The following is a 16442-nucleotide window of genomic DNA, read 5'->3' as shown; positions in this document are numbered from 1 at the left end:
TTTGCACTTCTCAAAGTGTTTTCTTTCACATGGTATTGCACTCACAAGGCAATGCTCTGCTGATTTCCATTTTGGCCTGTAACTTTCAGACATTCTTTACATATATCAGAACACCCTGGTTCACTGGTTATACAGTGATCAAAAAGCATTCAGTCAATTCATGTATTTAACTAATTTAAGGGAAAGATAGGAGTAAACCATCTCAACTAAGTTCACTATCTTTTGGGGGCAAGGATTTGAGAGAAGAGGAGTTCAAGATCTCTACTAGGATATGAAGACTTCCTGTTAATTCTCTGACTAGATGGAGGAGAAAACTTTTTAATTAGGAACTCATGGCAGACAGTGATCACAGCTTTCATGGATGCAAAGATTTAAGATGCCTTAAGTGCATATATATATACAGCTTCAGACTGAGATAAGCAGTTCTCTACAAAATAACAAGCAAGCGCAGCTATCAAGCAAGATACTGCTAAACAATCTAGCCTTTCATCACCCAGAAAAGTCTCCATCTTTTAGAAGGTACTAGAAGCAGCACAATCACTTAAGAAACTGAACCCAACCCAAGCAGCACAAAAAAAATATTTCTGGAAAGAAACCCAAACCTAAGACAGGAGCATTGAAAATACTGAAGTTGACTGAACAGCAGCAAAAAATTAACACTCATGTATGCTGGTGAAAAAATGAAGTTCAAGGCTTACTTGGTTATAAGAAATACTGTACTGCAAAACTACCAGCAGGTAACAAGCTGCAGATAGCTTTAGAGATCAATCAGATTCAGTGGTTCTCAAGCTGAATAAGTAAAAAAAAAAAAAAGAAATCATGGTGTTGCAAAACAGGGTAGTCTACAAGACTGACAAAATAATCCTGTCATCCTGTGTTCTATACAACATCTATAAGATCTTCAGTAGGAATACTGAGTCCAATTTGACTGCCATATCTCAAAGAAAGATGAAGACTGAGTTTGGAACTGAGCCATAAAACATACAAAAGTGTTGTAAAAGCTGTCCACATAAGCAACAATTAAAGACTGGGGAGTTGTTCTAACAGAAAAAGAAAATAAATCTGAAGTGTTGCAAAGATGAAGGGCATAATAATCTCTTCAGACTGACTGTAAGACTACTCTTTAAAGGAAAATTCAGATTTGATGAGAACAGCAATAAGAAACCTTTTTAACAGCAGAAACAGGCTAAAATGATTCTATGACCCCTCACTTACAACACTTACCAGTCTAACATATAATGAAACACGGCATCTATTGTGGATGTATTTAGTTCATATTAGTGGAAGAATTAGGATGAGCTTTATGACTTTTGCTTCAGGAAGGCCCTTCAGTTTATTTCTCTTCTGATACCTATACTAGCCAGATGCCACTGAAGTACAAAAAAGCTAGTATTCACAGTTCAAGGACCAATGAATTTTAAAAGCTAGACAAGGTGGTTGGACTTGAGGCACAGCTACATCATTCTCCTGGGTATTTCCCCTTTAGTCTAAGATTCAGGCCAAAACCCAAAATAAATAAGCTTGTTACTGCAGAGTTCAGAAGACTATACTTGGACCTATTTTCTTGTTTAGTTATCTGGGATTATTTTTGCAAACTCTTCAAATTAATATTTGACATAAAATGTGAATACAAAAGAACTTTGGATACATATTTTATGTCAACATACAACAGTGTCAGAATAGCAACAAGAGCTAAGTTCCTGCATAAGCCTGAGCAACAATACTCAGTTTACCAGTTTCAAGCTAGTATACCATGTTTTTGCAACACATTTAAGCATATGTCTCTACAAGTCATCAGCAACTTGCATACACATCTAAGTCTGTTAAACAGGTAACAACCTTTTGCAGCTTAACACATACCTGAATGCTGTTCTGTAGCCCCCTCTCAGGCAAGCTGCTGCCCCACTTGCAGCACCTGAGTGAGAGTGGGGCACTAGTTTTTGGAGCAATATGCCAACCCTTGTGTTTTTACTGGTTCAGAAAACTCCCATCAAGCATAGCTAAATTTAACAAACTATATAGCTTCAAGTGACCAGTGAAAGATTACTTATAGATCATCAATGCACAGTATTTTAGGAATATTTTACTCTTATGACCAGGTGGTTATTCTTTTATTTGTAAGTCAGACTCTTATCATCACAAATGCTCTAACAGAAAAACAGCTGTTGCTCAAAGTGGGAAACACAAGTAAACACACCAACAATCAGCTGGTAAACCTGGGTATTTGAAACATGCAAAGCAAACAAACTGCATTCTAGCACCAGAAGGCACCAGAATCTACATAATTTAGCTGTCTTTTTCTTCCATATCAACCTTTACTTTCTGTCACAGGTACAGTTATTTTAAAGCCTCTTTAAACAACCAGCCTTTTCCACTGGCATGCAAAATCCAGTTCACTCCAGTACCCTGCATGTTGTATGAATATGTGCTGTATTAGTACTCATCATTAAAGTCATCACAGAAACTAATAGGGTATTCTATACAATCCAAAGTGTTGGTATCAAACAGACAAATGTAGATTTTGTTGATGTGCTGCAGAGCATCAAACAGAAAACAAATCAATTGGACTACTGAAGAAACTTGTTCCAGCACTTAAGCCATCAATATTAACCAAAGAAAAAGGAGGCCGCCTCATCACTCTCCTACCATCCTCACTGTAAACTTGATAAGTAAAACAAAATATACCTATTTGCATACCTCCTGTGCTTTCCTTCATCTCTAGTATTATTTCTACTTAAGGTAATTTGTCAATGAGTGCAGAAGGGAAATGAGGGACAGAGGAACCTCTGTTAGGATGAAATGCCAAAAAAACCAAACCAAACCAAACCATCAGATTAGACAGCCACATTATTTTTCTTTTACAGACCTCACCAACTACTGCTGAAGAAGCGAATAACTTAGCAATCATGTATTACTGAAATACCTAAACTCCAGGAGAGGAAGTAGATTGGAAGATCATGGAACAGACCCTCCTAGAAGCTGTGCTAAGGTACATGGAGGACAGTGTGACTTCACCAAGGGCAAGTCCTGCCTGACTAACCTAGTGGCCTTCTGCAATGGAGTAACTACATCAGCGGAAAAAGGAAGAGCTAAAGATGTTGTCTGTCTGGATTTCTGTGAAGCCTTTCACATGGTCCCCGATGGCATACTTCTTTCTAAATTGGAGAGGTAAGGATTTGATGGGTGGATTGTTCAGTGGATGAGGAATTGGCTGGATGGGTGCATCCAGAGGGTAGTGGTCACAGAATCACACAATCACAGAATGTTAGGGATTGGAAGGGACCTCAAAAGATCATCCAGTCCAATCCCCCTGCCAGAGCAGGAACACCTAGATGAGGCTACACAGGAATGTGTCCAGGCGGGTTTTGAATGTCTCCAGAGAAGGAGACTCCACAACCTCCCTGGGCAGCCTGTTCCAGGGCTCTGTCACCCTCACTGTGAAGAAGTTTCTTCTCAAATTTAAATGGAACCTCCTGCGTTCCAGTTTATACCCATTGCCCCTTGTCCTATCATTGGTTGTCATCGAGAAGAGCCTGGCTTCATCTTTGTGACACTCACCCTTTATATATCTGTAAACATTAATGAGGTCACCCCTCAGTCGCCTCTTCTCCAAGCTTAAGAGATCCAGCTCCCTCAGCCTTTCCTCATACGGGAGATGCTCCACTCCCTTTATCATCTTTGTGGCCCTACGCTGGACTCTCTCCAGCAGTTCCCTGTCCTTCTGGAACTGAGGGACCCAGAACTGGACACAATATTCCAGGCGTGGTCTCACCAGGGCAGAGTAGAAGGGGAAGGAGAACCTCTCTGGACCTACTAACCACCCCCCTTCTAATACATCCCAGGATGCCATTGGCCTTCCTGGCCACAAGGGCACAGTGCTGGCTCATGGTCATCCTGCTGTCCACCAGGACCCCCAGGTCCCTTTCCCCTACGCTGCTCTCCAACAGGTTGTCCCCCAACTTATACTGGAACCCAGGGTTGTTCCTGCCCAGATGCAAGACTCTACACTTGCTCTTGTTATATTTCATTAAATTTTTCCCTGCCCAACTCTCCCACCTGTCCAGGTCTCACTGGATGGCAACACAGCCTTCTGGCTCAATGTCTGTATGGAGTGATGACTAGCATCCCTGAAGGGTCCATATGGGGACCAGTGCTGTTTAATGTAAAAGATACTCAATGTAATTCCTCATGAACTCCATCCACACCAAGCAGCCAGTTCCAAGGAGAGACACCACTCTGATCCTGAATAGCCAGTTCCAGGGAAAGAGAACAAGGCCAAAATGCCCAGAGGCCTCTGCAAACAGCAGGATGGAAAAAGTCTGAACTAAAGGAACTCCCAAACAGAACTCAACTGAAATGGAGCAGAACCAGAACAGGTCTCTGTCTCCCTCAGTAGAACACTCAACTTGTTTTAAATACAAAGCATGATGCTAATGGGATGGAATATTCTCACTGATCACCCAGGACGTCAGTCAAGCTCTGCCCCATCCCTGGCCCACTTCCTCGTTACTCACACCTGCAGGCACAGAGCTCAGAACCGGCCTTGGCTCCCAGACAGCAACTAAGATACTGGTAAACTCTTATGTTCTCTTTGTTCCAACTCTAAGACACTGGACAATTACTTGAAGAAAAACATTAACTCTGTCCCAGGGTGTTACCTTCTTGTTCTCAAGCTAAAAGCAAACAACAATCAGGCTAGCTATGAAAAAGAAGTTTCTAACTGCATGAAAAAAACTTTCAGTCAAAGCAGCACAGTTGTGATTAACAAGCATTTTGTGAAAATTTTAAGCTGAAAATGTTGGTTCGTTGTTCTTCTCTGCCTCCCCCAGCCCTCATATTCTGGAGTGCCCTTATTAACTGCAATCAAAATTATGCTGCTTAACCTTTGCTTTGCAGGATCAACATTCAGAAAATAATAGTCTCAAAAGTAAATACCGCAATTCTAGTTTACTTGTTTGGAAGTGTGACTATTCAATAAAGGAAGTCAATGGACTGTTTTAATACTTATGCCTAAATTTGACTTTACTAACCTGACAAATCCAGCTTTTAATTTTTTTCCACTATCTAAACTAGCTGTGTACTTAATGCAAAAAAAAACCAGGAAGTGACGCATCTTACCGAGTTTGACTACTGATAATTTACAAAACAAGTTGAAGCATATCAAGAGTTTCATATTAGAATTATTTACAAGCTAAGCTATATTTGATCTGTCAAGGCTGCAATGTCCCCTCTCCCCAAGCTATTTGGGGAAAAAAATTGCTTGAAAACAAACCTTTGTTTTACTTGCCTGATGGTTCTGTATAACCCCTGTTCTAAGTAGTTGACTCCTCCTCTCCGAGTGTCTAAATGAACAGCAGAAACAACTAAGTAGTCGCCTCTTCAAGGTAGCCACTTGCTGCCGTTCAGTGTCTCACTTCGAAATTCATGCTTTCTGCTCTAGGTATAATGACCTTGTAGATCATCACTTCAAAAGCAAAAGGAATCTGTGGCAGGTTGACCCAGGCTGGACACCAAGTACACACCAAGCAACTCTATCACTTTCCTCCTCAGCTGGACAAGAGAGAGAAAACTTGATGAAAGGCTCATGGGTTGAAATAAGGATAGAGAGATCACTCAGCAACTACCTGTCATGGGCAAAGTAAACTCGACTTGGGAAGATTAGCTTAATTTATTACTAATCAAATCAGAGCAGGGTAATGAGAAAAGAAAGCTAGATCTTAAAACACCTTTCCCCACCACTCCCTTCTTCTCAGACTTAAGTTTATCTCTACTGATTTCTGTATCTCCTTCCCTCGGAGAATCACAGGGGGATGGGGACCGCAGTCAGTTCATCACATGTTGTTACTGCCACTCCCTCCTCCTCAGGGGGAAGGCTCCTCACACTCTTCCCCTGCTCCAGCCTGGGATCCCACCCACAGGATACAGTTCTCCACAAGCCTCTCCAACACGGGTCTCACCCACAGGCTGCTGTTCCTCACAAACTGCTCCACTATGGGTCCTTTCCAAGGGGTGCTGGCCTTCAGGGACAGACTGCTCCAGCTTGGGCCCTCTACAGGGTCACAAGTCCTGACACAAAACCTGCTCCAGCCTGGGCTCCTCTCTTCACAGGACCACAGGTCCTGCCAGGAGCTGCTCCAGCACGGGCTTCCCACAGGGTCACAGCCTCCTTTGGGCACATTCACCTGCTCTGGCATGGGATCCTCCCGGGGCTGCAGGTGGGTATCTGCTCCAACAGGGACCTCTGAGGGCTGCAGGGGCAGCTGGCCTCACCATGGGCTGCGTCACGGGCTGCAGCGCAATCTCTGCTCCAGCGTCTGGGACACCTCCTCCCCTCCTTCCTCACTGACCTTGGTGTCTGCAAAGTGTTTCTCTCACATCCTCTCACTCCTCCAGCTGCTGTTGTGAAGCAGTTTTTCCCCTTCTTAAATATGTTATCCCAGAGGCGCTGCCACCATCACTGATGGCTCAGCCTTGGCCAGCAGCAGGCCCATCTTGGCTCTGTCAGACACGGGGGAAGCGTCTGACATCTTCTCATAGAAGCCACCCCTGCTGCCCACCCCCTACCAAAACCTTGCCACACAAACCCAATACAGCAACCTATCTACTCCTTACATGCCAGACTTGTAGGACATCTAGATGTCTGCCTGGAGAATGAAATTTTCCAGCTCACCACACTGAAGAAAGTTATTCTAAGAAATTCAGCAAGTCTTAAAAAAATATTTCAAGTTGATAAACACAACATTTTGAAAATTGAAGACTTCAAACACTTTCTATTTTGCTGAAGAGTCACAAAGTTGATAATGGACACATTCAGAATCTGTGTGAAAAAGATTAAAACTAAGATGGAACTAATTGGGGCAAGTCTAAGCTGATGCAGAGCTTCTCATGAAGCATTCACATCTTAACAAATTCTCATAAAGTTTTGAACTTGGGTGTTAAAATTAACAGTGCAAGAAATCATCATCTAGGTCTCAGGAGTTCTAATTAATTTGCTTGAAATAAGTTTAATTATCCAGAAGGTTCTCACAGCAAACAGCAGTTGACTCCCCTCATCTATACCTTTGGAAACTAACAGAAGTTTATAAGGTAACATATAGACTCCATCAGAACAGAGAGTAAAGAATGAAAACTTTGGATAAGTTCAATATGTGTAATGAAACACTTTCTACTTCAGTGAAAGAGTAAATCTTGGTTTTTTTTCCATGTTATGTAGCACACATTCATTTTATGTATTAGAACTTACATGCTGCAGGAGTCCATGTTCTCTACAGGCAAACCCAGACATTTTCCCCATAGCAGAGAACTAACAACATTTAACACAGTTTCACTAATTTTGGGTTAGAAATTCCATACTCCATTTTCAAACCATGGCAGGGTCCTTGAGTCGGTCCTTCAATTTATGATCTAAGAAGAGAGCAAGCTTTCAAAAACTTTGATACCTTGGTGCTCATATACTATCAATGTTTTTAAATGGGAGAAATGTGAAAACCTAGTCTGGTCTAGAGTGCTTCAGCAATCTCCATTGCCATTAGATCCATCTAAGAAAAGGTTACCAGCCATCCTAGACCTCACTATCTCTTAGGGTAGTAGAAAAGAAAAGCTTCCTAATGATACACACCCTTAAAATCAGACATTTTAGAGGTAAATATCTGCTCATTACATTTAATGAAACATTTAAGTAGACAAAAGGACTCCTGGTTACACAAGAACTATTTCCTTATTTGCCTCACTGATGGTCCCACTGCTGGTTTAGACTTTTCCCTCCTCCAGTCCAGGGAGATTTTAATAAGCATTTTAGAAGCTGTACTTTAAACACTGAATCTAGTAAGCATTCCAGAACCTTGATACAAGAAAAGGCTAATGCAATAATAAAAAACACAAAGTTTAACAGTTTTTATGCTTGAACATTAGATGTTTCACATTTCTCAGCTACCAGCTACTCATTGGTGTTGCTAAACAGAAAGGTTTTCTGAGTCTGCTCATACCCAAATTTAATAAAAAAATTCATTTTAAATCAGTGTTTTCTGTGTTTGGAGCACAATGAAATACATTCACAAAGTTTCAGTCCATCTTTCATAGTCTAAAGATAAACAACCTTGTGACATGCTACAGTAAGTCTCACAAATAAACTTTTGTTAGCAAATAGCTTAAGCAGCCTACCAGCCCTACCCACTCCGTAAGCAACAAAGAGCTTCAAAAACAAACAAAAAAGTACTTTATATAGCAGTAGGCTCAAGTTTATAAAAATGACTGCTTAGTAAAGGATATAATTTCCTCTGTCAATTTTATTCAAATTATTGTGTGTCTGTTCAAGAACCTAGTTCTCAAACAAAACCCATTTTTATCTGGTAAGAAGTTATCAAGGAACTTTTGCTTGATTTTTGGTAACCTGACCAGGACAGCTTCTCCAGAAAATTTGAGAGTACGCAAATAAAAATCCAAACTTTTCAGTGAAAAATGATATTTTGCCTCACAAAAGCACATGTTCTTAATCAAGTGTTTAGACATAGAACTTCCACAAGAGGTGAAGAAAATTAAAGGATGGATGAAAAGTTACTTAAAGCTAAGTATCACTGAAGTGTTGTTCATACAAATTCAAATGAAAAATGCGACTAACTTGCAAACTCCAAGAAAATCTATTTTTCAGATCCTATCAATGGTATTAAGGGGTACATTTTCCAGTAATTTGTTCCTATAAAGCTGTATGTACATTATAGGATATAGCACTAACCACTCAATTTGGAAAATATAGAAACAAGACAGTTGGGGAGACAATCTTTAAGAAATGTTAACAATAATCAGCCTGAAAACTGGATTTGAACATTTCTGGTTTATGCTTAATTACATCAAATACCTAGTTATGTGCATATAGCATTTTTCCAAGGTTTCAGGTAATGAGATTCCTATGTATTTTAATAAAAACAGTGAGTAGGAACAGATGCACCTCCACACCTACAACATTCATAACAAGAAGCTGCTACTGTATTATGATGACAACAGAATATGGCACTGGAAAAAACACACTAATAACTCCTTGTTTTCTGAGATTTAATTATATACTCTTAATTTGAGTCCAAGCTGTTTTTACAAAACTGCATTACCTTTCGCTGTTTTCCTTGCTTTGTCTTGATCATAGTGTTTAGTTCCATACTACAAAAAGAATGCTTTTAATATATGAACTGGTTGGATGGTTTATTTAGAAGTGAAGTGCCATAATATTTCCCTCTTCAATTAAGAATGAAAACAACTATTTGTCTTGAATATTGTAAACACTATGGAGCAAAAAGGAGTATGCAAGGAAGTAAAAGATGTCAAATAACCATGAAACTGCAAACTACACATACTAAAAAAGCCATCAGATTCAAAACAGTCAAGTCCAGTGCTATTACATTAGGACAGCGAAATGCAAACTGAACTATTTCTCATCAGTTCAGCATATACAGAAATAGTTTTATTCCCACTTCCTACTTGTAGACATTACTTTTCTTCAGTTTATACAACATTCCAGAACACGACTCTTTTAGCACTGAGCAGAAAGATAACTTTAATAACATAATTTAAAAAGCACTCATTACCCCTAACTGAATAATAACTCCATGTAAATGTTGAAAAAAATCGGGTAGTGAAATTTTCCAATTACCTTCTCACTCCACTCCTTTAAATGTCAAGACAGATCTGGTACAATTTATTGCCTTTTCTTTTTTTTAAAGGACCACCAAATTCTTGCAAAGCATGGAAGTTTAAACCACCTCAACTGAAATCAATATTAAAAGAGGCTTTTTTTTTAAGTGGAAAAACTGCATAATTAATGAGGCTTCTTCAAAAAGGCAGGCCACTTTTGCGCTGCTAAAACTTACACCCCTCAACACTCACTATGATATAAAATAGAGGTTGCATAAGATTAGTTAAGTTTACCAATAATACCAGACAGAAAAAGAAAAGCAAACAGGTGCATCATGATAGGGGATGGGCAGTAAAGCAGAAGAAAATTCAGTGTTGATAAATAGAAGATTGATTTTTTGTGACACAGGAAAAAAAGTCCAAATTTACACATTCAATGACAAATCAAAAACTATTACCACTTGATACTTTCATATTATAAACAGGTGGTTCCATATAATTGCCATCTCAGAACTCAGCAACGGTTAAGGACAACCTTAGAAGAAGAAAAAGAAGAACATGAAAAAGACTTCCCTTTGAGGTTGTGCAGAGTAGAGTTAAAGACAGGATTTATGTTTTTTCCTCCTTCATTCCATGCAATGAGCCAGCTTGCATTTCTGCTTATCCAGACTTCAGGTTAAGTTCTACATTTCACCAGCTAATCACTGACCAAACCTAGTCTGAATTTTAGCCCAAGGTTATCAAGATCCAGGTCCCCACAATCCACACCTCAAGATCTCCATATCTGTAAAACACCTTTTCAAATGCCAGCTCTATGGATATGTAATCCAGCAACCTATTCAGTATATCTCTTTGGATATTTCTCTCATGTATTGCAATAGTAAAAAAATTCAGTATTTTTGTTTCAGAATACTCCATGGTTAAGTTTGTATTTTTTCACTAGACTAAAGAAAAGAATCCTGTTTTTTTAAACTTAATATGTATGTTTCAATGTTAACCCTGTATCCAAGTGAAGGCAAAATACCAGACTATAAATGGACTAATACTCTAATTGAGGTGATTTTTCTTTAGAGAACCATTATCAAAAGGCAGTGCTTTAAATTTAAGAGCATGTACAGCTTATTGTAAGGACTGCCCAATAAAAGCTGAAACTTCCTAATTACACATACTACTCATAAGCAATACTTCAAGAAGCTCAAGGTAAAAATATGTACTTAGATACCTATTGTAATTTGTATTCCCGTAACACCCGTACAACTCAGATGCAGAATTTGCATTGTGCTAAGTATTGTAGCTACACTCTACACCTTGGGGCAGTGCCTATCTTGTACCTGAAAACAAAATGGATGTTTCGCATGCTACATACTTTAAAATGAAAATAAATTAGTTAACTGAAAGACATAAGGAACAGATCAGGAAAGCTGAACCAAAATGCTGATGAAGAATGGGGCCTTAGAAGACAAGGAGACAAATGGCAGTAATCAGATACAGTAAATGCAGCCAAATGATGAAAGAGAGGAGCCTAAAACCAGAAAGATCACCTAGGAGAACAGACTCTAGGACTAACAAGTTTAACATCTAAGACAGATACAGAATGATTCAATAATCAGTGAGGGAGGATGGAGAAAACCATTAATAAGTCACTCAAACATAATGCAAGCTTTTGTTTTCCAAGCTAGAGAGCTCAAGAAAGGTTCACAGTTATATCTCAGTTCTCTAAATTCTTATCTATGAAGAACAAGGAAATCAATTTATTTGAAACATATTTAACACACAGCTTCAATTTTGCAGCTTTTACCTGTCATAAATACCTTGAGTACTTTTTTAATGACTGTACAGGGAAACTTACAACTCCCTGCAAGCACCACCAGATCTAATAAGAGAGTGAAAAAGGAAATTGCAAAAAAAAAAAGAAAAAACATACCTTGTGTTGTTCTATTGCATCTACCCACTGTTGTCTGTGGTCTGGGTCCTGAGCTCGGAGGTACCAAACACTATCGTTTACGCTAATATCAAATCTGCATTCATCAAAGTCATGGGGCTGTGACAGAAAAGAGTGTAAAAGTAGCTAAAATTAGCAACATGATCAACCATACCTCACAATATTTTGACACTCTAAAACACTGTAGTTAGAAAACCTGGTCTACATTGTCTTGAATTCATCCTATATTCTGTTTTATGTAGCTGTCTCAAATAATGAGCATATTCTCAAAATTAAAAATGGCAGTCTTCTGAAACAGAAAAGCCTGTAACACATTCTTATTAAATAAAATTGTCACAAAAAATGTTCCACACAACCATTGACTAAAACATCATTCTTCAAACAAATCCTTCAGCAAAATAACCACTGGACACAGCCAGGAAAATACACCTATATATAAAAATATTTTTTTTTATTTCAAAGCAGGAAAAAAAAAGAATTAAGGTTATTGCTATCAGTACTGATTTCAGATGGAAGAAAGACATACATTGTAGCAAAAAGCACCAGGGGACAGAACCATAAAAGGCGACTACAGCAAAATGCCAAGAGCAGCAACTAAGGCAGCTGTGGCACCCTCTGCCTCACCTATTTTCACCATGTAAGACAGGATTGTCAGGTAACCACAAGCAACTTGCAATCCTTTCCAGCATGGCCACTTGAATGCATCTAACCTTCAGTTCACATGCCACAAATACTAAAACACTTTTACTAGCATTACAATGAAGCTGGTAAGGAAAGTACAGGGAAACAAAACCAGGATCTAATTTGCCCTCTGCCCTGACACCCTCAGTTTAAAGCTACTCACTAGCAAACATCCAACTGAGCACATTCCCCCCACCTCCCCTCCTGAAAACTATTCTTGAAGAAACCTAACACAGGTATAACTGAATTTCGATTTTGAATACAAAGAAAAATTACAAATGCAAATAACCTTAGGAAGCTAACAGGTTCTAAGGTGAAGGCAAATGGCAAGGATCTCAAGGACCACAAATATTGATTCTAGATGCTAAAGACAAGTCTACACACGTTAGTAATTTCCTTTACAGTACAATAACCACTCTGTGAATACACTTATCTTGCAGACAACTAAAGCACTGTGGATCACTCACAAAACATTCCACAGAAGAAAAACTAGAAGCCAGTCTCACTTGTTGTCATGCACCATAGTCCAGTGTCAGTGAGAATTATTGTCAAAAGATCTGGAAATGAGGAGCTACTTACACATCACAGAATCTTTCCTGTTTAAACATACCGAGGGAAAAAAAAAGCACAACAGAAGCAAAACTACCAAATAAAAAAGGAGCAAAGAAGAGTTTAACAGAACTACACAAAGCTTCATGTATATAAAAACCGCACCTATTTGCTTCAGCATCTGATGTTCAATTTAAAGAAATTTAAACTTTCTGCTGGGAGGGGGGAAACAAAACACAAAAACACGCAACAAAAGCAAAAACCACACACACACCCCCCCAAAATAACAAACAAATGAACAACAACTGACAAAACTGAAAATCAAGTCAAGCAACTGCATCTACCAATTACTTACTACCTGACCATTTCAACCTAATTCAACTCAAACAGTTTTCAAAACTCATTCTATACACTGCTTTGCCTCCACTGAACTGCAGAACATAGTGATGTAAGAAGTTACATGTGGTGGGTTGATCCTGGCAGGACACCAAGTGCCCACCAAAGCCACTCTATCACTCACCTCCCCAGCTAGACAGGGAGGAGAAAACAGAACAAAGGTTCATATATAGAGATGAGTACACTGAGACCTCTCACCAACAACCACTGGCAAAATAACCGTCTTAATTAAATTTATTACCAACCTAAATCAGAACAGGATAATAAGAAACAAGAACAAAACTAAAGGCACCTTCCCACCACCTCTAACCTTCTTCCCCAGCTCAACTTCACTCCCAACTTCCCCACCTACTCCCCCTACGCCATGCAGGGAGATGGGGAATGGGGACTGCAATCAGATCATCACATGTTCTTACTGCCACTCCCTCCTCCTCAGGGGGAAGGCTCCTCACACTCTTCCCCTGCTCCAGCCTGGGATCCCACCCACAGGATACAGTTCTCCACAAGCCTCTCCAACACGGGTCTCACCCACAGGCTGCTGTTCCTCACAAACTGCTCCACTATGGGTCCTTTCCAAGGGGTGCTGGCCTTCAGGGACAGACTGCACCAGCTTGGGCCCTCTACAGGGTCACAAGTCCTGACACAAAACCTGCTCCAGCCTGGGCTCCTCTCTTCACAGGACCACAGGTCCTGCCAGGAGCTGCTCCAGCACGGGCTTCCCACAGGGTCACAGCCTCCTTTGGGCACATTCACCTGCTCTGGCATGGGATCCTCCCAGGGCTGCAGGTGGGTATCTGCTCCAACAGGGACCTCTGAGGGCTGCAGGGGCAGCTGGTCTCACCATGGGCTGCGTCACGGGCTGCAGCGCAATCTCTGCTCCAGTGTCTGGAACGCCTCCTCCCCTCCTTCCTCACTGACCTTGGTGTCTGCAAAGTGTTTCTCTCACATCCTCTCACTCCTCCAGCTGCTGTTGTGAAGCAGCTTTTCTCCTTCTTAAATATGTTATCCCAGAGGCGCTGCCACCATCACTGATGGCTCAGCCTTGGCCAACAGCAGGCCCATCTTGGCTCTGTCAGACACGGGGGAAGCATCTGACATCTCAGAGAAGCCACCCCTGCAGCCACCCTTCTACCAAAACCTTAACATGCAAACCCAATATAGGACATCAAGTTTTCTAGTTCAGGCCTGCCTTCTTCAAACTGCTTTTGCTACATTATTACTATATATAAGAAAGATTTTTATCTGCTTTAGAGTAGGAAACTTGCCAGATCAATGTGTCATGCTTCCATGCCTGTTCTCAGTGACCCATCTGCCAGGCCCTCCTTTAGCCATGTGACAGGGGACATGCATCTACAGTAACTGAGGACTATTCCCCAAAACCACCCCAAAAGGCACAAGAATCAGCTATAAAGTTCTTTTCCTGCTGTGACTGTATTCCTCTGCTCAATGTCTCTCTCTGAAGCCCTTTGGGAGGAGTTAAAAGCACAGGCTACACTGTCAGAAGGACTTGCCAAAATTCACCTTAAAAGACTGCAGTACTACTGATTCCACACTTCCATATGGAAGTTACTCCAGTGCACAACCATCCTTGCCTTTCCCCTGCCTCCATCTCTAACCTAAACATCTGCTAATGTCAGTTAAGACAATCACCTCTTCGCCCTTTTCAAGAGCAGGTTTATGTATTCCCTTTCTTTGCATAGCAGCTTCTAATATATTTGAGATTCTATGTCTCCTTGCTACAACAGAGAAGGGAAATGTTTTTGTTGAGGTCCAGCTAAAACCTTTAAACACTTCTCTGGGCCATTTACTGCATGCACACTCCAGCCTTACCTATCGTTAAGAGACTAGGCAATCTAAAAGCCAGGTCTAGGGTTATAGTCAGCTCACTGTGCAGTTCCATGTTAGAAAAAAGCCAGTCAATCAGGTAGTCCTGTCAGACAAGTTCCTTAAAGATAAGAAATACCCTCTAACAAGACTAAAAACTGCTTCAAAAGTAAGTTCAGCAGGTGATACATGATTTGCTCTTGACAGATGCATGCTACCTATTTACCATCTTATAGTACTCATTAATTGCCTATTTTCCACATTTTTGGCAACTGAAGTCAGACTCATCATTTCTTCCACTTTTCCTCTGCTTTTTTTTTTTTTAAGACATGTCCCATTGTAAAAACCCTGAACTGACTGAACATGAAAAGCAAGTTCTCTAATGCGTTTTACCAAGAGCAAGTAATTACACATGACCTGTTCTTTTCTAAACACAGAACAAATCGCACTGTTATCAATTAACCCTTTTCTCAACCAGGAATGAGTTCACGTTTCATCTTCATTGATAACTTGGCAGACTTCAGCCTGTAACTTTTTGCTATCATCTGTTACATTCTCCTCTCCATTGAGCTATGGACAAACTTCCTTCATTTCTCTCTTGCTATAAATGCTTTTACTGTTTTCTGTAGCTGCATCTAGGAGAGACCACAAAGTGTTACTCAGCACTTCTCACGTCTGTCTTTCATACTTCAACATCCTCCAGAGACAAGTTAGAGCCTCTCCTTATACTTGCTGGAAGATTTTCCATTTCTCTTCACCTTCTTCCTGTGTATCTCAACTCACTTCATTTAGATCTTTTTTTCCTGAGGTTCACTGTTTCTAGCCTAATGTTGACTTTCTTCCTTATGTTTGGAAGCAATTATAAAATGGTACAGTCCTTAGCCAGCTGCGTGACAAAACACTACAGGATAAATAGGGATTTTAATCTGTAACAAGCTAGGCACCTGTGCTGACGCTAGCAATATCCTACTGCCCTTTGACAATCAAGACAAGGCAATAAAGAGTTATGTTTTCATCACACAGGGAAGCAGGAAGCCAGCAGGAGTTCACTGTCTACCCCAGGACCTAAAGCGGGTTGGAGAACTTCAGCTGCTTTTTCTTAACACCTCCACTTCACAGCAGCCTCAAGAAGCATATATACATAAATTGAGAGGGCACTCAAGAGCAAACTCAGACTGACGTGACACTGTGAATGGGAGCACCTGAAAACCTTTCTAGCATTTTCAAAGGTGAGCTGGGCAGACTTTAAGAGTGTGTGGCAGAGGCAGCCTGTGTGTGCACCAAGGCCTCCTTTCAGAGCCAGTATTAAAAAAAAGAAACACCTCACAAACAAAACAAAAAAAAACCACACACAAAAAAAAACCCAAACCAAACAAAAAACAAACAAAAACAAATCACACCTAAATCACAATTCCATGCAAGAATATGC

At 40.3% G+C, this 16442-nt stretch overlaps 1 protein-coding gene across 3 annotated transcripts in view; it reads right to left on the bottom strand.

Moving 5' to 3' along the window:
- The window catches only part of CERT1 (ceramide transporter 1), an 84269-nt gene that overhangs the window by 46269 nt on the left and 21558 nt on the right, over positions 1-16442 (bottom strand). For all 3 annotated transcript variants that reach the window (XM_065860553.2, XM_065860552.2, XM_065860554.2), the window contains exon 3: positions 11546-11662. In XM_065860553.2, the coding sequence (XP_065716625.1) occupies positions 11546-11662 (117 nt within the window). The remainder of the gene's footprint in view (positions 1-11545; positions 11663-16442) is intronic.

The sequence above is a fragment of the Patagioenas fasciata genome, chromosome Z (genome assembly GCF_037038585.1).
Source record: "Patagioenas fasciata isolate bPatFas1 chromosome Z, bPatFas1.hap1, whole genome shotgun sequence".
Lineage (NCBI taxonomy): Eukaryota > Metazoa > Chordata > Aves > Columbiformes > Columbidae > Patagioenas > Patagioenas fasciata.
Note: the sequence above shows the minus strand (reverse complement) of the source record. Positions and strands in the feature narration are given on the sequence as shown.